Source organism: Rhea americana, unplaced genomic scaffold, assembly GCF_003343005.1.
Source record: "Rhea americana isolate MKP2758 unplaced genomic scaffold, rheAme1 scaffold_84, whole genome shotgun sequence".
NCBI classification, from domain to species: Eukaryota; Metazoa; Chordata; class Aves; order Rheiformes; family Rheidae; genus Rhea; species Rhea americana.
This window is the reverse complement of record NW_028187023.1, coordinates 1,017,572-1,042,596: the sequence shown is the minus strand read 5'-3', so window position 1 is coordinate 1,042,596 and position 25,025 is coordinate 1,017,572. Positions and strand designations below refer to the sequence as shown.

Sequence of the window (25,025 nt, the reverse complement as noted above, 5' to 3'; positions counted from 1 at the left end):
GAGGATCTACCTGTAGCACTGGAAACTCTTGAATGATTTCTGAAATGGCATAAATTGTTTCTGCTACAGGCAAAAAGCTATTTCCAGAGGATGTAATAATGTCAAATGCACACTCTAGGAGTTCTTTAGGATGACAGCGGTCTAACTTTCGAGGCCTGAAAACTCGCTCTATACAGTATCTAAAGAAAACATCGAAGAATGAATCAGCACCTTCAGCGTTCACTGTCATAAAGCATGGCGGCTATGCAAAATATCATCTCTTTATGTCTCTTACCTTTTCAAGTTTGATATGTTATTTCTAGCTACATATCTTGCAAAAGGAATCTAAAAAAAAAANAGAGAGAGAGAGAGAGAGAGAGAAGGTTGAAACAAAACATTCATCATTCTGACTATGCTCTGAAACTGGAGATGAATTACTACGAAGGGGCAACACTTCTACTCTTATATGTATAATAATGCCTTAAAATGTTTGCCATAGCCAAAAAGTTTAACTGTCTTTGGTCTAAGTCTTTAATAATAGTAAAAACATTTTCCTATGTGAAGAAGTTTGAGATGGACACTAATAACTGTATTAATTATCCTGCTGCACGGAAAATGCATCACAAACTAAGGYTATTAAAATGTATTAGCAGGTATTCTGCTGTTCACAAAGACATAAAGGAGTATTTGTTTAAGTCTTTGGTCCTTTTTCTCATACATGTGTAAGAAAAAAAATAAAAATAGCAGCAGTGACATCTACCACATTTATAACATGGCACTTTTTCTTCCTTAGGAGGTCAGGGCTCCAGCTACCAAGAACAGAACGACAGCACTAAGGAATACAGGAACAGACACTGMAAGATCCACTGTTTCAACAGTTAGAATAAATAGAAGCCTAAACCAAATTCTTGACTGGTGAATCAAAAGCATGAACAAACAACACAGAATTCTCCAAAGCCAGCACTGTCCACAGAGAGGATGCTACTTACTCTGAGGTCATAAGGAAGCATAACCAGCATCCCACTGTGATCCATGAAATATGAAGCTTCATTATGTTCGTACAGTTTTTTGTTTCTAGGCATTAGCAGTGGAGTATGCAGCTTGATGGCTCCTATACAAAGATGGCAAAATACTATTACCTCCCATTTCCGAAGTAGCATCTGCTTTCTATAAGCTCCTAAACAACTTGACATGATAATCACAACCAGTACACATTATTTTGAATGTCTTTAAATGGTGGAGGAAAGTCTTTTGAAGAAAGCCATCAAACCAAACAGCCTTTGATGCTTTGTCTTGCACACTTCTCGAAAGCCACAGGAAGCCCACACAGAAACAGAGGAGACTTGCAAATTCCACAGTATAGCAGAATCTTGACCCTGCCCTCCCTATTTAAACACTATCTTTCACCAAGGCACACATCAGGAACAAACGAGAAACTCTTAGAATACCAGTAGTACTATTTTGGTCTAGAGGCACTGCTATGGAGAACATGTATCATTCCAACAACATGACAGACCAAGTTCGCTGGATCTCATGTCTCAAAAGGTACCCTAAGTGTTTACGGTTCACTTTGAAACCTCACAAAATTACCATTCGTTTTCTGACAAAAGTAGCATTTGCTGCATTTTACTACCATCTATCTGTATAAACATAATCCTCATTAGAGCCTTATAATACCGCTAATTATTGAAAAAATAATTTCCTGTTTTAAATTCTCTACTGATCTCCAAAAAGCTATTTTACTGTAGAAGTTTTACCAATGTTTTCAATTGGGTTTTAACATTTTTTTTCAGCATTTAAGCGCAGAGAGGAAAAAAAGCCCTCAAAATAGGGAAATGCTAGTCCCAGACATTATAGGTAACAGACACTATTTAATGAGAAAAAGAAATTACACAAAGCCCAAGTCTTTTTCCAAACAAGAAGCTTAGTGAAAACATTTCAAYCTCTTCTAAACTGCAGACTGACAAATGCTTTCTGAAGTCTGACAAGCTTTAAATAGAGAAAGAGAGGTAGCTTCTTCTTGTTTGGTTTTTTATTTCCCAGTTTCTCATTCCTTTGTACTCCCAAATCCTGATCATGTTTAATCAGATTATGATATATTAGGAAATCTGCCCATTTCTATTTTAAACATTTTTTGCAGAAAATAATTTAATAAACCACTATAAAACAGTGTGATTTAAAACATTTAAAATGGATCAATATGTGAATAAATTTTCTTCCGTTCTTAAAAACCAATTTTAAGCAAATACTATTACTAATGATTAGATAAAGTCATGGAAAGAAAAATCATCACAGACTATTAAGCATCCTGACGTCAGTTACGGCTCAGGAATTTCCTGAGCAGCAAATCACTGTTAAGAGCAGTACCAATGAGACCATCCTCTACACTTCCTGTCTTTTTCTTATACTCTTTCTTAGGCCACCGCATTCTGGCTATGGTCAGAGGGAAGTTATGTGCTAGACGGATGTCTGGTTTCTCAGTGGAGAGCTCTCCTTACATTCATATCTGGATTTTATGCAGCATTTCCTACAAGCTAATTAGAACAACCAAATACATCCCAAAAGACATCATATTAACATTTTCACTGTTCTTTCTACAGAGAATTTAAATCAGTCAGATTTGAAGCTGACAGTTATTACTAAGAAGCCAAAATAACAGCAAAACACAACTTTAGAACTTCAAATGATATGCAACTATCGTTCAACATACTTTGCAACTTGTGATAGTAGTAAAATCATTTCATTCTCTTAAATTCATTCAACCATGAAAAAGGAAATGAACAACTTTTGTAAATAAACCCACCGTGTCTTTTAAAAATCCGGCTGACAATCTCACATACATGCTGCTGTATCTTGGCTGCCCAAATAGAAAAACTACCCTGAAACCATCACAGATAAAAAGTACATATGTAATTCATATGCCATGAACATTCTATGCCATATAGGTAATAAGCATTCTGCTATCTTCTCCCACTATAATAAATTGCAATGCTCTCATARTAATAAATAATTTCTGTTACAGCAAGCATTATTATACTATGCTACCTTGTATTTTTTAGATTTAGGAAGTCTTAATAGTTTAGAAATAGAGAAATATTATTTTAATTGCCACCATTAAAAAGCAGAAACTAGTCAAAACCAAAACATTATGCTGGCAATCAGATGCAAGTACTATTAATTTGATAGAGACTAAGAGTAGAAAAGTAAGAGTGTGCATATAAATCTGAAGCTTCTGCTGCTACAATGAAACATCACTTATTTCTTCACTGAAGAATGAATGTAAGGTTCACATGGGAAGCGGGCATTCAAGAGCCCATAGTCCAGATTTGTGGCTTTAAATGGGAACTGATTTGTAAGATTAATCTTCGAGGTAATGCAACTATAGAAAACATGACTGGCGTTTACTCATAAACATTTTTCAATATCCAAAACAGGAAAAAAAAATCTCCTAAACACATACAAACCTTCAGCATATCGCTGTCATAGGTATAGTCTATAGCTGGAGATATGCGCTGTGAAAATATCTGACTCATCATAGTCCGGTAGGCCTTTCCATCCACATTGGCTAAGGTATGGTGGAGTACTTCATGAAGTTCAGACTCCTCCATTTGTGGTGGTGGAAGATGTTCACTTTTTAACAGCTCCACAGCGGTTGGTCGTGCAGCAGGATCATGGTTCAAGAGCCATGTAATAACCGATCTCTGCAAGTTAAATAAAAGTTTTGTATTTTTTCTTAATGGCTAGCAGGATTTACAACAACATTCTTAATCACATTACATTAATAAAATTAAGAGACTACAGGAAAAAGAAAGAATGCAGGATTTGTATCTCTGGGGAGGATATTCTTTTCTTACTAAATTCTAAGTATCTTTTATTGTGATATTATCTGAATAAAAATTACTAAAACATAGCCATTACTAGGATTTTTTTWAATCTAGTCGAGTCTCTTGGGTGACATAAAATATATCGTGTCTTTCTGTTGTTCTATTTTGCTAGTTCTTTCATCTCTTTATTAACAAAGAGAAGAGAATCATATGTATAATAACAAAGATTTATGAATTTATATATTAAAAAAGTGGGAATTTTCCTGGCTGATGAAAGTTCCATTTGAAAAGTATTCAAACATGCATTAGACATGTTTTGGTAAACTGTACAAGATGGAAATATATGATATTTTATGATACTAACAAGAACCAGATTGCTGTTCCACAGGCAAAACAGACAGAAAGCTGATGTTAATGGTCAACAAGAGAGTCCACTTGTACAAGAAAAACATTTCTCTAGCTGGTCCAGAAGAGATTACACTGTTCTGCATCACTTCATTCCTGAGCCATGGAAGCATGACTGAATAAAATGAGAAGGAAAATACATTCAAATCCATTGAGTTCTAGTTGTCTCAATTGCCACAATATCTCCTGGCAGCTGTTTCCAAACTCAGAGTAGTCATTTTAGCTTGCATACACATTCTTTCTGTTCTGTGACACAGACCACTTTCAAAAGATTCAAGCACGAGCTAAATAACATAGCTGTAATTTTTCTGACCTGAGAGTCAAAACTGACCCTAGAACTTAACACGTATGCCAGTGAACGTTGTATTTCATTATGACTCTGCTCATGGAACTTTGTGGGTAAGTATACTTCAGTAGCAACTTTGCTTACTTTACTCTTTTGAGATTTTTTTTTTTTAATTTTGTTCTAATGTCATGTAATAGTAGCTTGACAGAGATTGGGAAAAAATAATAATTAACATTTCTTGACAGGAAATACCTAATAGTTGAAATGTCTTCAAAATTACCTGCTTCGCATGCTTGACTTCATCAAAGTCTTTTGGAAATACAATAGTGGGCTATAAAAGAAGAAATACATTTGAATTAGAACAGACATTCCAGCTTGTGCAGGCTGGTCTTATTTTTGAAGTCCTACATTTTTAAGCCGTGAGACTAGGCATTTTTATTGCCCACAGGAAAAACAAAACCCACATGGAAAATTTATTTTGAAGAGCTAACAGCAAGAAAAATGTCACTGAAATGCTTTTACGAACTTCTGTAAAATTAAGGGAGAAACAATCCATACTCAAAGACATTTACAAAGTACAATTGTAGTCTACCAACTTGTTCCTGACCAATACCCACAGGGTCTGAACACGTGTATTAAACCCATGATCTCTTTAAGTTTATACTTCTGGTGTTTTACACTATAAAAATTAAATGTCACTGACACTGAGGCAAACACTGACTGTTTGCCTCAGTATCATTAGGAAATACATACTGCATTAAGGCGATGTCACTATCAGCTCTAATTCTATTCTTACCTTTTCATTATATAATTTATAAACTTTAAGTTCTTCTTATGGAAACATTTTTGCTAAGTTTTGCATACTTTTCCAGCTCTTAATAAATTGTTTGATAGACACAGTCACTCTCTCTGAATACTTACTAGTCTCAGCTGACCAAGAACAAAGATTCTTTCTGATGCAGTACTCATAGGATGGTAGGACATTTCAAAGAATATTATCCCCAGACTGAAAAGGTCCACTTTCTAAGGAAGAAAAAAAATGGAAACCTAAAGGCAATACCTGTGAATCTTCTGCCAGAAGATGACAGCAGAAAAAGAATGATGCTTTGGTTAAATTTCGCCACATATTAAAGCCTATTAAAGGTTGTGTTTTTTTAAGTATTTTTTGTTAAATGACACAATCCATTAAGGTCTGACAGTCCTCAGTGCCTTCCACCTTGCAACACTGCCATGAAATAAAACACTCCATTTCACTTTGAAAACATTCTTGCTTGGAAATTTATCTTATCTCTGCAAATAAACAGGATTCTGTTTAAGGAAAAAAAAAATGCACTCCCACTCCTGACTCCCCCAGTATCAGACTGGCAATGCAGGAGAGCAACGTATACTTCTGACGATAACATTTTACACTAAGCCCTCAACAGACTGCAAGATTCCCACTCTATTTGTTTATAAAGGTCCTCCATGATTATCTGCTCTCAAATCCCGATCTCAAATCCAAATGGCTTGCACTTCACCATAGTCACAGCACAGGCAGATAAATGGTCTTGCCTACATCCTTCTAGCCTCTGTATCAACTTAAAGGAATATTTCTCATTCCCTTGCTCATCTCAGAAATCAAATCACATTCCTGCTCTACTCTGAATTCATCTTTTTTGAGCATGAGTGGCTTGAGTTGTAGTTGGTACCTTAGAATTCATACTGCCTTTTTTTTTTTTTTTTTTTTTTTAAAGTCTTCTTAATCATACCTGATTATATGTAGATTTAGTGTTTCCTTGGACCTCTGGACTGACATACAGCGCAGTACCAACCATTCCTGTCAAACTACCTAAATGGTAAGAAACAAGAGTATTAATTTCAAGAAAGCAGCAGAGAAGCAGCATCAGTCAGGAAAATTCAGTATCTTTTGTCCTCATTTCTTCCCACTGGTAACGCAGTTCCCTTAGTGAGAGATATCCAGGTATTCCTCAACACTTTACTGAAGAGACAGTTCTTATCTTTGCATGTCAAGTATCTGTTTCTATAATTTTATAGAATTTTAGTCAGTCAGCACACAATTATACTAGTTTTCACTTCTACTACACTCATTGTAAAACATACAATATATTATCATTTTTTTCAAAGCACAAAGTTTAGCCTGTTATAGAAGACATTAAAAAACCAAAATACAAAAAGGCTTGAAGTCTGGAAGTTGTCCTGTACAGACAAGAGAAAAGAGGTCAGCTAGAAGAGCTGCAGGGAGATCCTCTACATCTCCCCACAGGAAAAGCACCAATTTGTAGCAGAAAGCTAACAGTAGAACGAAATTCATTTTGGGGTATAACTGTCAACACAGTCAGATTATATGAAACATRCATGTTGTGTTTTTTTTCTAGTAAAGTAGGAGTGACAATACCCCATCCTCTCAGAAAAAAAAAAGGAAAAAAAGAGAATCTCAACGAACCAGCTTTTTATTTTCAAAGATGAATGGAAATTTTCTCTTTAACAGAGTGCACAAGATTGTTGGATATAAGACTGCTTAAAATCAGTTAGAACAAGCTTCTATGTATACTAACCTGATGGGTCAGATTTAGCACAATCGGAGTGATTTTCTTCTTTTTTAGAGACAGCCTGAAATCAGGAAAAAAGAGGTATTTTGTAAATGGCACTTGAAATAGTTTCTGTTGGCTTTTCCTGCTGTTTTGGTTGGCAATACAAGGTTTAATTCTAGAACTTTATAAATAAAAAAAAATTATGGCATTCACAATATAAAGTCTGATGAACTTTTAGTTTAGGTTTGATGAGTTTTTTATTTTAATCTTTCATGTTATTACAACACCAAATCTTTTTCATTCACTTTTAGATGTACTTACCGCATTTGCTGGATGATCTGTGGCTAAACCAAAATCACCAATTTTCACATGATCATCAGAATCTAAAAAAATGTTCACAGGTTTCAAGTCTCTGTGGATCATTCCCTGTTACAGTAGGGGAAGAAAAAAAAATATGAGGCACAATAAACACAATGCAAAATAAAACTCTTTATAACAGACTGAAAAACTTCATTAGCTATTTTACTGTTATTCTATATGCAGTGGAAAACTACTGCGTTAAGTCACTGATGATTAGCTTTAAAGTAAGACTGTAGTTTGTAGTCCGGAAGCCAGAAACAGTTTTCAGTGGTAAAAAAATACCTAATACAACATTTTTTAAGCTAGGCAAATTTTTGCGACAAAAGGAAAAAATCTAGCAATTCATTATCAAATTCAAGCTTATGATACTATATTCCAAAATCATGTAACAAATTTATAATGGAATAAGTAAGGAAGAAACCTTGCTAATATGTATAGTCACGTAAGTCACGTAATCAAATACTCAAAAATGAGCAGAACAAGAAAAAAGCCATACAGAAGAAGGCATGACATATATATTATGGACAGATCATAACTGTCATACTTACTAACCTTTTCATGAATATAAGCCAGCCCATCTAAAATTTCTCGGAAAAGCCTCCAAAGCCTACTGGTGTCTTCATATAAACCTTGGTCAATCGTATCCCTTAATGTGCTCTTTTCACAATACTCCAACTAAAAAAAAAAAAAAAAAAAAAAAAAAAAAAAAAAAAAAAAAAAAAAAAAAGATTATTAAGTGCAAGCACATTAATGCTTGTTTTTTTTTAATACAAAGTTCAGGAGCAACTAACATGATGAAAACAAAAACATTCAGTTTTCTGGAATGTTCCAAGAAATGTATTTTAGCTAAAAAGAAAAAGCTCTTACCCCATTTTCTGGAGTGAATATACTAGCTTCTAAAGTAGTATATTCTCCAACATCAGCATTAAAAACAAGATGAAACTAGTCTAGGCACAATATATGTTTAAATCGGCTTTTAAAGCATTTCTGGCTTTATTTTATTTGGCCCCTTCACAGCTTCTATCATGGATATGCTTAACACATGTAAACAAGCTTATTGCAATCTAATTTCATCTAGTCACACAGTGCTAGCTGTTGTTTGGAAGGAATAAGTGCTTTATGAAAAAATGCATAGAACTACAGAACAGGTAAATGTGCTAGAATACTTCTCCCAGAAATAGTCTAACTCCCAACAGAATGAAGATGGTTTAAGCAGTAAAGCCTGAAGTTTTAAACCTTCAGGAATTTTGGTTTGTCTATTGCTAGAGCTGTGTAACAGCATGGAAAACTACTGTATTTCCTGTTAAAAAAAAGAAAAAAAAAAGAAGAAAAAACTCCAGACATACACAACACAGTGTCTTTGAAAAGAATGTGGATATTTTCACATCTGTCAAATGTAACTGCCCCTCTGGAAGTTAACATAGCACATTTCAAACCCTCATTGGAAATTAATTTCATAAACAAGAACACTAACTACAGTGTAAATAGGCAGGGGGGTATTCTAAGCAAAAAAACAAGCACAGCACAAAAAGATAGAAAGCAGAAAAATACACTGCATTCAACAGCACTGGAAATCATTGCTGATCTCTAATGGCTGAAATAAAGCTGGGTTTTTCAGGTTCTGTGGTCTGGAAGCCAGGGACTCAAGGTGTGTTTGTTTGTTCATTCTGAGGTTAACCAGAGGTTGCCAAATTTGGTTGGTCCACAAGATACAAAAGCGATCCCGTCACACCCTACGGCACTACAAAGCATTGCTCCCCGTAGCCTGTTGCTGCAAGCCAACGAAGATGTACGATCCCTGCGTCGCAGCACCTTCCTTCCTCTCAGAAAGGATAGAGACTATTACCAGCAAAACCTTTCAAAAAACTATTTTATTGCAAAAAGAACTTCAGTCTCGGTTTGCACTTCTTAAAATGTCATTAATTTTCTCATCAAAAAAAGCAATTAATCTCTGCTGTTGGAAAAAACAGCACTGTTTTCTCTGAAATCATGAGCAGCCTAACCTGGATGTATAAATAATGCACTGTTTGAATCACTGGTGTCTTGTCTTCTTCTCCATGGCTATTCTTTTCATTGCATTCTTCATCCTTTATCACAGTGAAAGTAAAAGAACAGTTAGCTACAGGAAGCAGTCCAAGGGTCTTTTTGTACATACTATTATTTTGTAATGGCTGGAACATATTCATGTAAACTGACTTCTATAGCTGCCTTTTAATAACAGTAAAGCTATATATTGACATTTTTGTAACATCACTGCTTCTGTATCTGCTATAAAAACAGATATGACCCAACTTTCACTTTCAAAGTAATAATAAATAGCAGTATGCAATAACTAGACACTGGAAAAATAACACTGCAGAAGCTCTGAATGAAATCTAAATCTCAGACTGTATTACAAAAAAATTTTTTTTTTTGGAAAATAAAACATATACAACATACTTAGTAAAATAATAATGCAAAAAAAAAAATCAATTTAAATATAGTATATAAATCCTTCCTCTGGTAAAACATACTGCCCTGGACTTTGTTTCTGACATCTTATCAAGTTAGATTTTGAAAGCTTTTTCATGCCAACATACATTTCAACAGAAAGAGGAAGAAGATCAAGCATTAAGATGAGCATCTTATAAATCATCAGGATTGACAATGATAGGTTCTATGTATTGTAGAAAATTGCATTAGCTTTCCAGCAATACAGTGCACTGACTTTTTCCAGCAAGCAATATGATACAAAAATCTTAAAAACCACTAAAACACACACATTATTTTGAATTCTCTTCTCTTTTGACTACTAACAACATGTATTGTTGCTACTTTGAGAAAGTCGCCTGCATGATCAAACATGTTGGTTTATGTTATCTACAAGCAGAACAGAAATTCAACTTTCAGATGATGTAAGGCAATCTACATGGTAAATTGATACATCATGTACATTCTGAAGCCTTAAACTTGCAAGAACCAGGCTCATGACTATAAAATGGAATTCACATTTAGCTCACCATTTACCATGAGAAACACAGTCCAGATTAGCTGTATCAGACTCTTTAATCTTATGGTATGTGGTTCATCTGGTGGTGTAACATTTGCTCTGATGGAACATAGCCCTAAAAGGTTCTACACATGCACTAGAAGTCAAACAAAACCTCTGAAATGACCTGTTTGTTTATCAAAGACTTTTATCATCTTTACCTTTTCAAAAGCCTTAACTTTATACTTACCGTAGGATGACCTTTACTGTTTTCATCCTCATTATCAAAAATTATTTCGCTTTCAGAATCTGTGGTTGGCCTGTTTAAAAAGAAAAACCAAAGTTTTGGTATTCCTTAAATAAATATGACCAGGAAATATTAAAAGGGAAACCTGAAGATGATTTGTTGAAATAAAATCTAAGCTTCTGTTCAAGACTTCTACACTTAAAAAAAGAAAAAAAAAGTATCTTGTTTGCAAAGTTAAACAAAGCTAACCTTTTCCTCTGACAACTGTTTCTTAAACTGAAAACATATTTGTAGCAGTATTTTATTTCTGTATTCAATAAGCAAAATCAAGATACATTTACTACAATCCAGTGCTTAACTGCAAGTAAAACACTGCAAGTAAAAGAACCATCCCAAACACAAAGGCAGATATGAAATATATTAATTAAAAAAAGAAAGTAAGGTATTTTGCAGGATTTTAATACTTCTACTGTTTATTTAAACATTTACTTTCAGCATAGCAGAATTAAGTAGTGATGCATTCTGCAATAAAAGATATGAAACTTCAGAAGTCTAAAACAAAGTTTTCCTCTCACACTGACAGTTTTTAATGACAAATTCCCCCTAAATGCACACCGCTCCCAGCTACCTGACTACAGGCAAATACAACATTGCTGTACCTGAAAACATAATGAAAACACAGGGAATGTTCTGCAACAAAAGAAATGAGAATGATAAAAGACACAAACTTGGAATAACCAACTGTGCTGCTGTTCCCCCTACTGCCAACACTGAAGCTTACTTACAAAAATGAATGTGAGAACACCCCATCACCATCATCGTCGTCATCACTGGATTCTTGATCAGCTCCACTGAATTTGTTGCTGGAAGATCTTTCACACGAAGTACTCCACTCAACTGAACTTGTCAAAACCGGAGGAGGAGCATTGGCTTCCACATCATTTGCCTCCTCACTGGGAAAGATGGAAAGATCTGCCTTGGCGGGTACTCTTTTCTCTGCAGTAGTTTCAGATGATGACACATGGTGAACGGGACATTCATGTTTTTCTATCCAAGCATTGTAATACCTCACAATGTTCTCATGGTTCAAGCGGGAAAGTAATGTTACTTCCCCTTTAATTCTCCGAAATTGCTTGCTGGCAGGGTTTATGCGGATACGTTTCACAGCATAACAGCAGCCATCAAGCTTATTTTGTACCTGCAAAATTCAAATAAATTTGAAGTCAAATTCTTCTAAATGCCTTACCAGAAAGAGCCAGCAGAACATAGCAGAATGATTTCATCAAAGGGGGAATTTTTCCTTCCACCTGGGAAAGGATTGCAATTCAAATACAAGCTTCCCTGTACTCACAGGCCTCCCCACAGATTATTAGTAATCTCTCACAAAACATTTCAGCCTATTCAATTCCAGATACAAAGCACAATACAGGCACAGAGTGCTAGAAAATAATAAATGAAGCCACGCAAATACTGAATATATTGTTTTGCTTCAGAGAGAACAAATGCATCCCCAAAAAAGATTTTACATTGTAGGAATTATTTTTTTTTCACCATACCTTAATGACATTTCCAAAAGCCCCTTTGCCAAGTAATTTTAACTCTTCAAATTCATTGTAATAACGTGAAAATTGTCTCTGTGTTTCTGTGAAGAATGAAGCACTGGAGATCTGACTGCTGGGTACAACTGTCTCAACGCAATCTATTTCTGCTGAGTCTGAAACCAGGACATCAAAATTACCACCACTGGCAGTAAAGGGGTGGAGGGAAAGCACAAGGCAATGTTAAATGAGCATTAGGAAAAAGGCAAACCCTAAAAAACATCAAGGACAACTAAAACCTAAAATAGAGAAGTTCTCTGTTGAGTAGAGTTAAGTCCAGGTACAAATATAAACCTTAATACAGCTTTTAATTACTGATGTATTATATTGGGCAAAGGAACTGATTTTAACAAGAACATAATGAGGGAAAATGTCTCACTGGAACAGAATCTGTCCAAGGAAAAAGTTAAGGTTGACATTTACACTGCAAGAAGTGGATAAATTTATAGGCTTAATTAAAACATCAGCTTGCTCTACTAATGATATGATTACAGTAAGTCCACCTCAGCAAGCCAAGGAACTCGAAGGTGATACGGTCTGTAACTTCCAAGCTAGCTAACTGAAGCACTTGCACAAACACAATCTTGTGATGCACAGTTCAAATCTTCTACAACTGTAGGCATCTTACCTATTATAAGGCTGCTTATATAGCAGAACACAGAAAGAACAGAGTTCCTTACCATCCGCATTTTCTTCTGCTATAGGTATTTTCACCCGTGGAAGGTTTATAAAACTGTGTTGCAACAACTGCTGGGGATTCCATCTTTCTTTGTCTTCCAAGCAAACACATCTATTAGAAAACCAAAAAGAGAACTTCTCAAAGAGCTATTCGAAATCAGACCTAAATATTCAAAATACTTCTTATATTTAAGAAATTATCACCTTCATCATTCAGATGGGAATCAGAGGCAAAGAAAGACTAAATGTCTTGTCCATAGAGATACAGAAAGTTGGTGGCAGGGTAGAGCAGAAGAGAGCACCAGACCTGTTCTCCTGAACCCCAGGTGAGCAGCCTGAGCCTGGAGTGAGCATCTCTTCTCCAAAAACTATGACTAGTGGCATAGGGACACTTACAYGTTCTTTTGAAAAACTGTTCAAGAAAGTCTTTTCTTTTAGAAATCAAGGGGGAAAAGATGTATGAACACAACAAACACGTACTTTTCCAGAAAGTCTTGGAAGTCAGCAGGTAAATTGCTAGGAACAGCAACTGGATATTCCCTTGTTACTTGGCCCTGGCTGAGAGAAAGTAGAAGCAAGCCCAGACTCCATACATCTCCCTTTTTTCCAGGTTTGCTGGGAAGAGCATCCTCACTAAAACGAACTTTAGTTTGTTCAAAAACATCTGCTTTGCAGACGTCAGCTAAACGCTTGGAAATGCTGTAATCTGTCACCTTGATGTTTCCTTCAGCATCTACCAAAATACTGGAAGCACAAAGAACTTTATGCACCACTGAATTATTGTGTAAGTAGTCAAGAGCTGACAAAATCTGGATCACATAATGGCGTAACTGATCAATGGGAACTGGAGTCTCTTTACATAAGTACGTAGAAAGGCTGCATCCACTTATGTGCTCCGCTAAAATGTCCACCACAATTGAATCATTCCGCTCTTTGAGGTTCATACATATATAATGTACTATGTTTGGGTGACTTAGCTTCGTCAGTGAGCTGAACTCTGTTTCTGCACCCTGAAGCTGTTAGAAGAAAAGAACATAACAGATGTTCAGTGTCAAGTTTCATGAACATGCCATTACTATATATATGTTACATATACAAAATATATCTAGAATATGTGACATTCTCACGCTTACTTGAAGAGGATACATAGACATGTAGCAAGAAGAACTTGTGCTTCTGCTGGATGAGCTTTATTTCCTCTTTCTTCAGAATTTTATTTAATATTTTATTACTCGATTTATTTATGCATACTTGCAAAAATACTTTCTTGAATTTTTATTCTTGTAAATGAACCCCTGAATACCTGAACACACCCATCTTCCTCTGTGGTAGCCGTACTCTGAACACTAGCATTTTCAGGCTTGTCACCATCCTCTCAAGTTCAATATTCATTAACAGCCCCAAGAAAAGCACAGCATACCTCCTAAACCTCATAAAGCAAAATACAAAGAGATGTGTTACCTGTTTCTTACACTTCTCAATCTTCTCTATTTCCTGTGTTGTAAGAAATTTTCCCATCTTTTTTTGCCATTGCAGAACCCACTCATATACTAACACAAATTCTCCACTGCGAATTTCCAAGGCATTATAGACTGATTTACCAAGCAGTTCATCCTTGCCTGCACATAAAGAGAAACAAAAGAAGCTATGTTCCCCTTCCCTCGAAGGGCTTTAAAAAGCTCCTACAAATGCTGAAGAAACACAAGTAAGCCTGTCTTCTACAGTTCTAGAAACACAAACCTATATCCATAATTACAATCTGCAAAATGTCAGCTCTGATAAAACTGAATGCTATATAAACAAAATACTAGCAGTAGTCAAACGAAAATCCGGAAAACAATAGCGTATTAGCATAAATTGATACAGATTTTAAAGAATTTCAGGTTTCAATAACTAACACTTTTCCTGTTGAGCAAATGCTGAGCTCTACATATAGTAGTATAATTGATCTTCCTCACACTGCAAAATAATAAAATTCTCTTTACTCCAGAGCCTTCCAGACTGCTCATTCTTCCACTGAGGAAGTCCTATGCTGAGAAGAACAATGAAAACATTTGATGGTCCATTCATACAGGCACTTCAGGGAGGGCTTTTAATTCCTAATTAGTTCTGAAAGTCTCCTACCCTTGTCTGCACTCAAGTTTTCTCCAAAACTGCCATTTTAATCCAACTGCTATCAGCAACAAAGGTGGTTTCTAACCCTGCACTATCACTGGTTTCACATATGTTATTGAAAGCTAAATGATTGGCTTGTCATATACATGTGGCTACCAGACAAGAAACTATTTTATTTAAAAACAAATGATTCTCAGGATTATTTTAGTTATGCATAGAATATAAAATGCTGAGAAGGTTTTCTGGGTATTGTCATTCAGTTAAATATTTTTATCTGGAGAAGCAATTTTTTACTTAAAATAAAAATGTTTGTCACAGAGTAACTCTTCTTATTATTCCCTCCCACTCTTCACTGGGGCGTTTTTGTGTTCTACAATTTTCTCTCCAGTCTAGCTGCTTTGTACCTCTCTACACTGAAGTGCAACTTGCCTCCGTTGGATAAGACAATGAATATGCACTTACCAAGCACTACAACCTCCCCTCTTCCCCTCAAAGCAAACAAGAAAAAAAATGCCACAGTATTTCAAGCTGCAACTGTTAATTCTGCTTACCTATACATTTTCCTTTATGGACAATGAGTTGTCCAGCACCACTGGTACTAAAGTTCAAAACTTCATAATTTCCAGGGGACTCTTCATTATTACCAACAGAAAGATGGCGTTCTCGTCTGCAATGCAAGAAGAACATTTTTCCCAGACTCAAAAAGATAATCCTACTGCATTAACCAAAAATATCAATTCAGCAATAGGATTCTCTTTCAAAGACCTCTTCATCAAATGATAAATCCACTGATTTCAAAGATACTGAGCTAATGCAAACATGAAGGTCTGAATGAAAATCTAGGATTGTAGCAACAACAACATATTGCACTGGGAGTCTGCATTTAAAGCCCTCTCAGCAAAATGTTGTATCCAAGCCTTAATATTTCTGCAGCTTGGGATGATACTTCCAATTAAAAAAAAAAAAAAAAAAANAAAAAAAAAAAAAAAAAAGTAAACATACTACAGTTCTGAAAAATAAATTTACCTGATTTGCATTATCTTTCAAAACATTAAAAAAGTAAACATGTGTAGTTTTTAAAGTTAATTCCAGCTTCAGTTTAATTATTTTTCTTGACTTAATATGGATTTTCCATTTCCCTCCTTTACTTCCCTAAATTCATTCAAGAAATTGAACATTTTGTTTAGGCTAAAAGATAGGTTCCAAATCTAAATAGTTACAGAAAACTGATTATTTCCTAAAGAAAACAGAAAACACTTTTTTAAATTTCTACTGGGCCAGCAGCCCTGGAAACTCACAAGCAATAGCTTCTGCCAAAAAAACAGAAAACAGTCTAACTTAATTTCTCTGTCTGAGCTGCATGAAGGGAGACATTGCGTTTTTAATCTAAGCTAAATCTTTTAACAAATTTCAGCTGTTTTTTGCAGCATTAATAGAAATATAAATGAGAATTTCTAACAGATTATTATATTCAATTGCATATTTCTTAGCATCTTAAAACACTTTAAAAGCAAGTATGAATAGGGTGTTTCTGCTCACATGCACACACGCATGTACAAAGCTGCATATGACATTAGAAAGAACTCAAGACCACTAACCTCTATTAGGATCAACCTCTATTACTTCTGGGTACAATCTACTTCAGAATTAATAAATACACCTCCATTATCCAGTGTACTCTCCATATAAATGCAATCATGTGCAGAAATCACACGAGTACACAAAAGGTAATGTAAAAGCTTTCAAAATAYTGAATTTATTCAAAAAATAATATACATGCAAAAGAGATGCCACTCTGAAACTTCTGACAAGTGCTGTATAAAGAAAATTCTACAAAGAATGCATCTGTTTTTCTAAATTCAAATATACTTTATAAATGAAATGATTAATTAAAATCTAAAATAATCAGAAGTAATTGTCAGTCATGCTAATCACAGCTGCTGAAACAAGTAATTAGTTACATGGTGTATTTCAAAGAAGTATCTTCCTGGAATAATGCTTTCAATTTTCATTTCCATATGTGACACATGGAAAGCCAGAGACAGGCACAAAACAGAGCATATAGTTAGCTAAAACAAATTATTTTTCCAGCCTTTTCCTTATAGCTAAGTAGTGGTCTTTGCTTCTGATCTTGAAAAACCACCTTATAATGCAGGGACAAATAGAACTTAAGACAGTCAGCAAAACAGCACTACGAACTAGATGGCAGTTTTCTAATTGTTTTACATCCAAAGACACTCCACAGGTGCTTAGAAACTGAAAATAAAACATTTAAAAGCTCATTAGTGCCTACCTACACCACCACAAATCCTAACTTAAATGAGTTATGTATCAGCAAAAGAATCCTCTAGTGACTCTAAGAATTTGCTTTGTGTATCTGATTAGCGTAAGTCGATTCTCTGAAAGGGAATGTTACACCACTATATCTTTAGAAGAGATCTTTGAGACAAGCCTAAGCCCCAATTTATTGCATTACTATTTGTCAGTGGAAATAAAACGAATTTTATTTGGAACTGCCAACATATCACATAGTTTTAAGAAATTAAGTAAACCCTGAATATATTTTCCAATGATTGGCAAATACTTTCTAAGTTAAGCTGAGGGCTAATCTGTCTTTCCCAAGCAGAAAGTTTCCAATTTACCCCTACCACGTGAATATGTCTCCACCAACTGGAGAGAGAGATTAAAAGAAAGGAAAAAAGAAAAAACTACAATAGTTTAGAAATTCAGTATGTGACTTTTTAACCTTTAAATTTCACTTTAATACCTAATGCTTGTCAAAGAAAAAAAAAATCAATATCCAAACTGACATACATACTTGGAACGTCCAGCTGAATTTGGACGGTGTTTATTGTTCCCTCCATGTTCCAAACAGCTTCCATTTAAACTGGAAACAACTCTAAACCCTGTAGTCTCTCTCCTGTGACAATTCTCTTGACTTGTCAGAGAAGCTACTTCCAGACGTTCCTATGAATCAGGAAAAACACTGAATAAAGAAGCTGCTTCTATCCTCAATATATGTATATGGATAATACTTCAACTACCATATAAAGTCACCCAGAAAACAGAAATAATAGTTCTCATAACAGAGATGCATACAAAGGTGAAGAAGAAACACCGAGATTCAAGAAGTGTATTTCAGCGTGCTACATGGACAAGAACATAATGATACTCTACAATAAAATGGAAATACAGCAACAGCTTTATTCAATGTCTCCTTGAAAATATCCATCTCAGTACACCGAAGAGATGCCAGTATATTAATTTGCCCTACACTTGACTTTCTTTCAGAAATAACTCACATGTAAGCAAGAAGAAACAATACTTTTTAAATCTAGACCTATTAGAAGCATTGGATGAGAAAAGATGTCCAGAACAATTTAGTTGTGTAATTTTCCCCAATTCTTACACGCATATAATACAGTACTGAGAAAAAAAAAGTTACTGCAATGGCTTTGCACTCCTGCTTAAAAAGAATACCTGCTTGGCAACCTCTTTCTTTTTTCTTTCTTCTCTTTTCTCTTCTTCCCTTCTCTGAATCTCATTAAGGATTTCACGTTGCTGAAATAAATTTCAGTGCTGTTAGACATGTAACAGTATATACAATGCAACTGCTAAGCTTTCTCTGTCACAGTAAGATAGGATATTGAAAAGTGTTTAAGAGGATTTGTGGATCTCAGAAGAATAAAAAAATGAAGTTAGCTCTCCTGAGCAGTTTAGAGAAAACGCTTTCTGCGTGAGAAAGCCGAATGGAGCCTTAGATAAAATTACTTTTACTGACAGATTCAACAACAAATTTTCATACGCAGAAAAGGTACTGAGAAAATGGTGTTAAAAAATAAGAAAACACAGTCATACTGTCCATACTGCCACTCTGTGGAGACTGTCTTTCTATACCACAAGTCTCTGTGGGATTTAGATGAATCTCCTCACTTGCACTGAAGAATAATATCTAGGTCCATGAAGATGCCTGTTTAGATTAAATCTACTGAGCTCTGAAGAGGTCTGTCACAGAGAAGAGCTCCAGTGAAAGGAGGTATGATTACTTATCTATTTGGCTAATACTTCCTAGATTAAGATGGAATGCACTTTGGTCTTACAGGTATATAAGGTCCTCTCTATGAATAGTTTTCAACATTTAAAGCTTCTGAGGGTTAAAAGTACACCTGTAAAAAATGTCACAACAGCAGCAGATAATTCATATGGTACTTACTGATCAACTGAGATGACACGTCTGACAGGCTAATAATTTACTAAAATACCAATTTATTGCTAATAAGGTATTATATGAAGGGATGATTTACAAAATCATGATCGTTTATGTCATTTTGAGAATACAGGGTTATTTACACTTTCTCTTACCTCCTGCTCCTCTCTTCTCTTAACTTCCTGTACCCTACGCAGCTCCTCCTGGGCCAGTCTTTCTTGTTCCTTCTGATGATTTTTTAGCATTTCTTCATGAAAGGACTTGGAAGGTGGTTTATTATAATCACTGAGAAATGACTGTACGTAGTCTGCAAGTTCAAATATCATCACCTGAAAGAAAATAAACAGAAATGACACCCAGAGTTCAAAACAATTCAAAGTTCATCACAGCCAGTTTAGTAACTGACATCCAACTTCAAAAAGCGATGTAGCAGGGTCAGTGTGTGACTGCTGATTTTGTTACTTATCAGGAGAATTTACCATGCTTCAGTACGTCTTTGTCAGAACTATTTATTAATGAACTGTGACATGGAAAAAAACACTGACTATGGTAGCAGAGATGCTGAAAATTACTGAAAGAAAGCCAAGTTCAAACATCTTCTCACAAACACACACACACCTTTTCTCATCTCCTCATTTTTGAGGTGTTTTTCTATTTGCAAAGATAAGCGTTTATGGCATAAGCTACAATAGGACTATTATCCCTTTGCAACTCGGTATTACTGTACATACTGCTAAGTTGCTTATTTCATTGCTAATACTAAATCCAATCGTTCCTCTACAAACTAGACAAGTAGTTACAACGAAAACCACTAAAGGAACTCCAGATTTATATAACCACAACTACTAAAATAAGAACTGCATTGAAAATTCATCCAAATCCCGTTGCACGGTTTGCTTGTTTGAAACCAATTTTGAGCTACTGCTTACTCAAGTTAGGAGTGAAGTGATGACTTGTTGACCTGTTGGTATTTGTGCTTTCATCAGTTTAGTAGCATCTCTTTATTAATTTATACAATTCCTAGCACTATTAGACCATCATGTCTCCAAAAATAAAGCAACGGTACATTAGAAAGATTGACCCCAGCAGAATCATTGGAAGTATTGGACTTGATGTCCATGCACAAATGGGAGAACAACCATACCAAATTTTAGCATCTCCTATAAAAGATTGACATTTACAAAATTCTCAGACACCGAATCCCCTGCTTGCACATAAGAATGAAGCCAAAAAGCAATCCGGAACAGAAAGAATAGCGCAATGTGCACATATTTGCCATGTGCAGAGTAAACTATCTTTCCCAGGTTACTATTTTGAAAGAAAGGCAAGCATGTATGTACACGCATGAATAAAAAAAATGAAGAAGGAATCTAGATAATTAAAAAATAAATACATCCACTGTTCATTTGATGGATAGCTGAGGCATTCTCAAGCTTCCCATACTGCAGAATACACTTTAATAAAAGAATCTCTATCAAGGCTAAGAGACTACTTAGAGACCTCAAACCTTATTTCAACTATTGTTCTCAATCATTCATGGCACATTTACTACCAAAAAGATCCCCCCCCCATATACACTGTTAAGCTGTTAACTTCCAAAGATACCAACATGTTTTGAGGAAATTCTTTAATATTAAACAGAACGGAAATAATGTAGCATCTGGCTAAAATAGCTCTTTTGAAAGTATCTGCATAAAAATTTGTAAACGAAATAGAACACAAGTGTGGCATATAACTGGCAGGCAGACTTCACAGAATATTTTGCTTTTAATTTCCTATTTTAACACATAAGAGCTACCACAACTGTGTACCTCTCACTTTTAAAAAGGCAAATTCAGCAAATCAAATGTGCTTACCTGTAACACTTCCACATCAAGATAAGAAACATATTGTAATCTATTTCACAGAGAATTCCATGCTTGCAAGTAACTCTTTGAACCATTTTAGTCCTCAGCAACAATTTAGAAGTTAACACCAAATTTTGTTAACACCAAGCATACCTGGGGATTTATAAAAACCTTTAAAAAATAAATACATATTCTAAGTATTTCGTATTTATCTGTATCTCTCTCTTTGTACCATTTGAGAGGAAGAGAAGTATCAACTTTCCTAACCACAGCAAGAAAAAAAAAAAAAAGGCAAGACAGCATGTAGCAGCTATTCGAAAGCTACAGAGGTCTCATGTCTCCAGTTTTGTGTTAGAGGAACCAGGTAGTACTGAAAAACTGTCTATGCAATCACTGTTTCCTTAAACAGTCTACAGCCACTTAAAATACTCAAATTGAATGAAAGGGGCAGAAAGCTCCCAATTTTATAGAGTTAGCATGACCTCTCATAATGTGAAATAACTCTTAGAATAAGAATCTAGMTATCCCTAAACAAGGATACATTTTGCAATATTTATATAGGCACTGTATTTTTAGAGTATGCATATTCTGAACTTTCATTAATTAGAAACATTCTTAACAAAGAAGGCAATTCTCTTCTTCCTAAGCAACAATACAGTCCATTTTTCCAATCTGGATGTATTTGATCATATTATACCACACACATTTTTTAGAACTATTTAGGATCCGACCTCTGGGAAGTGAAAAACCTCTTACCTCTCCACAGCGCTGTCTTGCCAATTCTGCTAGTCTGGATTTTAATTCATTTATTTTCTCATTTGACAAGCCTTTTGAATTTTTTAATTGTATTTCAGGGACACTGAGGGAAGAAACAAAACAAAACAAAACAAGCAACAGAACAGAAAAAATGTCTCATTAAAAAAGCTGTTTTTAAAAAATAATTGTATAAGACACAAAAGGTTGGTAAAAGATTTAATGGGTGAGAGAAGAAGGGAATTCACAGTGACTTGGCAAAGAGTCAATGTTCAAATAAGTACTACATAAATATTACATTTAAAATAATACCAGAAATAGTATTTTATAATCACTAACATTAAATTTTCTGGCTAGAGACTGCTTGTTAGCTACACTAAACAAAAGGACTACCAAGGAAACCCTGCAGGAAAGCAGAGTTCCTGCAAGGAAACCTCTTATAACTCAGCTCTCAACTAGTAATCTATGTAACAGCCCTTCTAAAATATTATAAAATTTAAACATCTAAATGTTATAATTATTTATTTATTAACACTGCATAGATAACACAAACTTAAAGAAACATGCTGCAATAAGTAACAACAAAGTAAGAAAACATTTATAGGAACAAGTAGAATACCTGCAACTGCGTTATCACTTGGTAAGGAATAACACTTCCCTTTTACACTATTCATGGCATTGCAAATCAATGGGCTAGCGGGATTATGCTTTGGACACAACTAGTGACAGAAGGACTGAATTAATCATTCCAGTCTGTGCTCCCAGAGTAATGTTTGAATTTTACAGCCCAAAACAAGGAAGGTTCTGATCACCTGCAAGCCTTTTCACATTCTGGATGGAAAATGACCACCAGTCTTCCAAAAGGCTAATTCAGCAGAAAACAGGAACAGCAGACACAACTAGGCCAACAGATTGTTTTAAAAATGAAAATTCAGTCCCCAATTCAGCAGAATAGGTCAGGAGTTGAAAAAGTTCAAAAAGGGTATTAGGTTGCTAACAGGTATACCTATGCTGATGTATCCTCAAGCTAAATATCGAGCCCTCAAGTCTTCTGCTGACAGATGCATCTCTATTACTCTCCATCGCTCATGGGACACATCCAATTCAGGTGCACACTTTTACAGTTACCTACTTTAAAATACTACAGGCTTAGTACTGACATGCAGAAGCAAGAATAACAGCAGTGAATAAAACTACATGTTTTTTAGCTTACACTTTACTTTGGAAAACAAAGAAAAATATTCAGAAAAAAAGATTATATTTTAATGTTCACTCACGTATCAGGGTAAGTATGTGGACATTTGACCCACAAATCAACTTTGGCATATACTTCATTATCACCAGTTAATCCCTGAGGACGCAGAACCAAATTAATTTCAGGAGGCTGTTCTACCTAAAATGGAAATCACAGATTTTGATTTAATAGTATGTCTTAATAAAGCAGGAATTACTGCACACAACCTACATTATGTCAGAATTCAGGCTAGACCATCCATTCAAACCAGAAAAATATATATATTGATGGTATTGAAGTTGCTCAGTGATAAAGTGAACTGATTCATTGATTATCTCAGTTTATCCTGCATATTTTTAGAACTTCTTCAGGTAAGTAAGTATAGTTACAGTTATTAGAAAGATAAATCAGACTAAGCAAAAAGGAGATTTTACAGTAAGACCCTCCAATTCCGCTTAGCAGTAAAAAGAAAAAAATAGATGTGAATGTGACAGGTTATTTATGGAATATTACAAATTAAAACATTAATTATATAAATAAAGCCACTTTTTTTTTTGTTTTAGATCTCTGACAAGTATCAGCACTTTCTTTGACATGGAAACAGGCCTACCATCACATCTACTATATACACCTTGTGTGGCCAAATAGATGGATAGTACTCTGCGTGCCATGTGTGTGTGGCACAAAACAGTATTTTGTGAAGTACTGTCTTTCTCTACTGATCAAATTAACCGCTCAACATAAAGTAAAATGTGCACAGAGAACATACCAAACATTTTTTTTAATAGGAAGTTTAATCTTCTGAAAAGAAACAGAGACAAAAGACACCTTAATAACATGGCAAACACGGGGAAATAAGGTCACATGGAATTACAAAAAACGGCAACAGGTTAAAGATGGTCAGGATCCCCTCTATTTTTCCTTTGCAATTCAGATAGGAAAAAGAAGCTAAGTCAAAACGATGCTGAGTATGAACTTAACAGTCTGAGGTCAGCAACACTTCTGATAACCCAGAGAGCTGCTAACAGCCTTAGCATCACAATTCCATCAAGAAATATAAACACACACACAGAGGTTCTGGAAGAATTTTAATTTCAGGTTTATGGCAGAAAGACAATAGCATCTGTGATATTTTTTAGAAATTAAGGACAAAAGAAGGTAAAAAACAGAGATGACAGTAACTGTGAACTGAAGAAATTGAGTGACCAGGACCCCAAGGTACAAGAAGGCAGTGYCACTTGGAAAAAAAAACTCAGAAAAACATTGTGTGCATGAAAGAGAAATAGAGAAGAGCAATGAGTAGTAGACCCAGGCATTAATTAGCTGTGATAAAAGAAAAAAAATGCAAAAATTAAAAATAATAATTAAGTTCTCATGGAAACAGCCACAGATTGAGTAAACCTTGGCATGGAAGAAATACGCAAAAACCTCAGCAACACTCAGACCGATGAGATGAATTATTTAAGCAGGTATGCAATTAATCGGTCAAGGAACGAATTAAGAGGAAGTTTTAAAAAATATACCTGACAATTAATTAAGAGGCAAGTCATAGGCACAGCATTAACGACAGAAAGCTGCACGGGCCTGGCGGGTTAATCTCGCAGGAAGCCCGTCAGGCAGCCGCCGCCACAGAGGAGGGGAACAGCGGGCAAACCCCCCGAGACGGGACGCGTCGGGCACGGAACCGAAGGCCCCGCTGCCAGCGGGGAGCGCGAAGGCTGTTCCGCCGCTCCCGCCGCTCCGAGGGAAGCCGAGAGGGAAGCACCCCGCCGCCGAGACCTGCTCTGCCTCCCGCTGCCCTGCTCGCCGCCGAGAGCGTGGAGCGGAGCAAGAAAAGCAGCAACGCGCCCCAGCAAGCCGCCTTCAGCAGCGCCGCAGCCAGGCGAGCGCTCCGCAGGAAACGCGTCTCCGCGCGAGGGGGCGGCGCAGACCGGACCCGCCGCCGCCAACCGGCCCGGCCCGGCCTCGCCTCAGGGGAGGCGGCGGCGGCGGC

At 35.7% G+C, this 25,025-nt stretch overlaps 1 protein-coding gene across 1 annotated transcript in view; it reads right to left on the bottom strand.

Moving 5' to 3' along the window:
* Positions 1-25,025, bottom strand: part of EIF2AK4 (eukaryotic translation initiation factor 2 alpha kinase 4) — a 41,742-nt gene that overhangs the window by 11,921 nt on the left and 4,796 nt on the right. Inside the window, exons 2-25 of the mRNA XM_085323349.1 lie at positions 23,076-23,191; positions 21,802-21,904; positions 19,354-19,527; positions 18,472-18,552; positions 17,810-17,958; positions 15,543-15,658; positions 14,338-14,495; positions 13,357-13,892; positions 12,879-12,988; positions 12,157-12,314; positions 11,386-11,798; positions 10,604-10,673; positions 9,389-9,472; positions 7,938-8,060; positions 7,347-7,451; positions 7,050-7,104; positions 6,243-6,322; positions 5,416-5,517; positions 4,775-4,825; positions 3,444-3,680; positions 2,783-2,858; positions 969-1,090; positions 275-324; positions 11-179 (exon numbers count right to left, since the gene is read on the bottom strand). Of these exons, the coding sequence (XP_085179475.1) occupies positions 11-179; positions 275-324; positions 969-1,090; positions 2,783-2,858; positions 3,444-3,680; positions 4,775-4,825; positions 5,416-5,517; positions 6,243-6,322; positions 7,050-7,104; positions 7,347-7,451; positions 7,938-8,060; positions 9,389-9,472; positions 10,604-10,673; positions 11,386-11,798; positions 12,157-12,314; positions 12,879-12,988; positions 13,357-13,892; positions 14,338-14,495; positions 15,543-15,658; positions 17,810-17,958; positions 18,472-18,552; positions 19,354-19,527; positions 21,802-21,904; positions 23,076-23,191 (3,438 nt within the window). The remainder of the gene's footprint in view (positions 1-10; positions 180-274; positions 325-968; positions 1,091-2,782; positions 2,859-3,443; positions 3,681-4,774; positions 4,826-5,415; positions 5,518-6,242; positions 6,323-7,049; positions 7,105-7,346; positions 7,452-7,937; positions 8,061-9,388; positions 9,473-10,603; positions 10,674-11,385; positions 11,799-12,156; positions 12,315-12,878; positions 12,989-13,356; positions 13,893-14,337; positions 14,496-15,542; positions 15,659-17,809; positions 17,959-18,471; positions 18,553-19,353; positions 19,528-21,801; positions 21,905-23,075; positions 23,192-25,025) is intronic.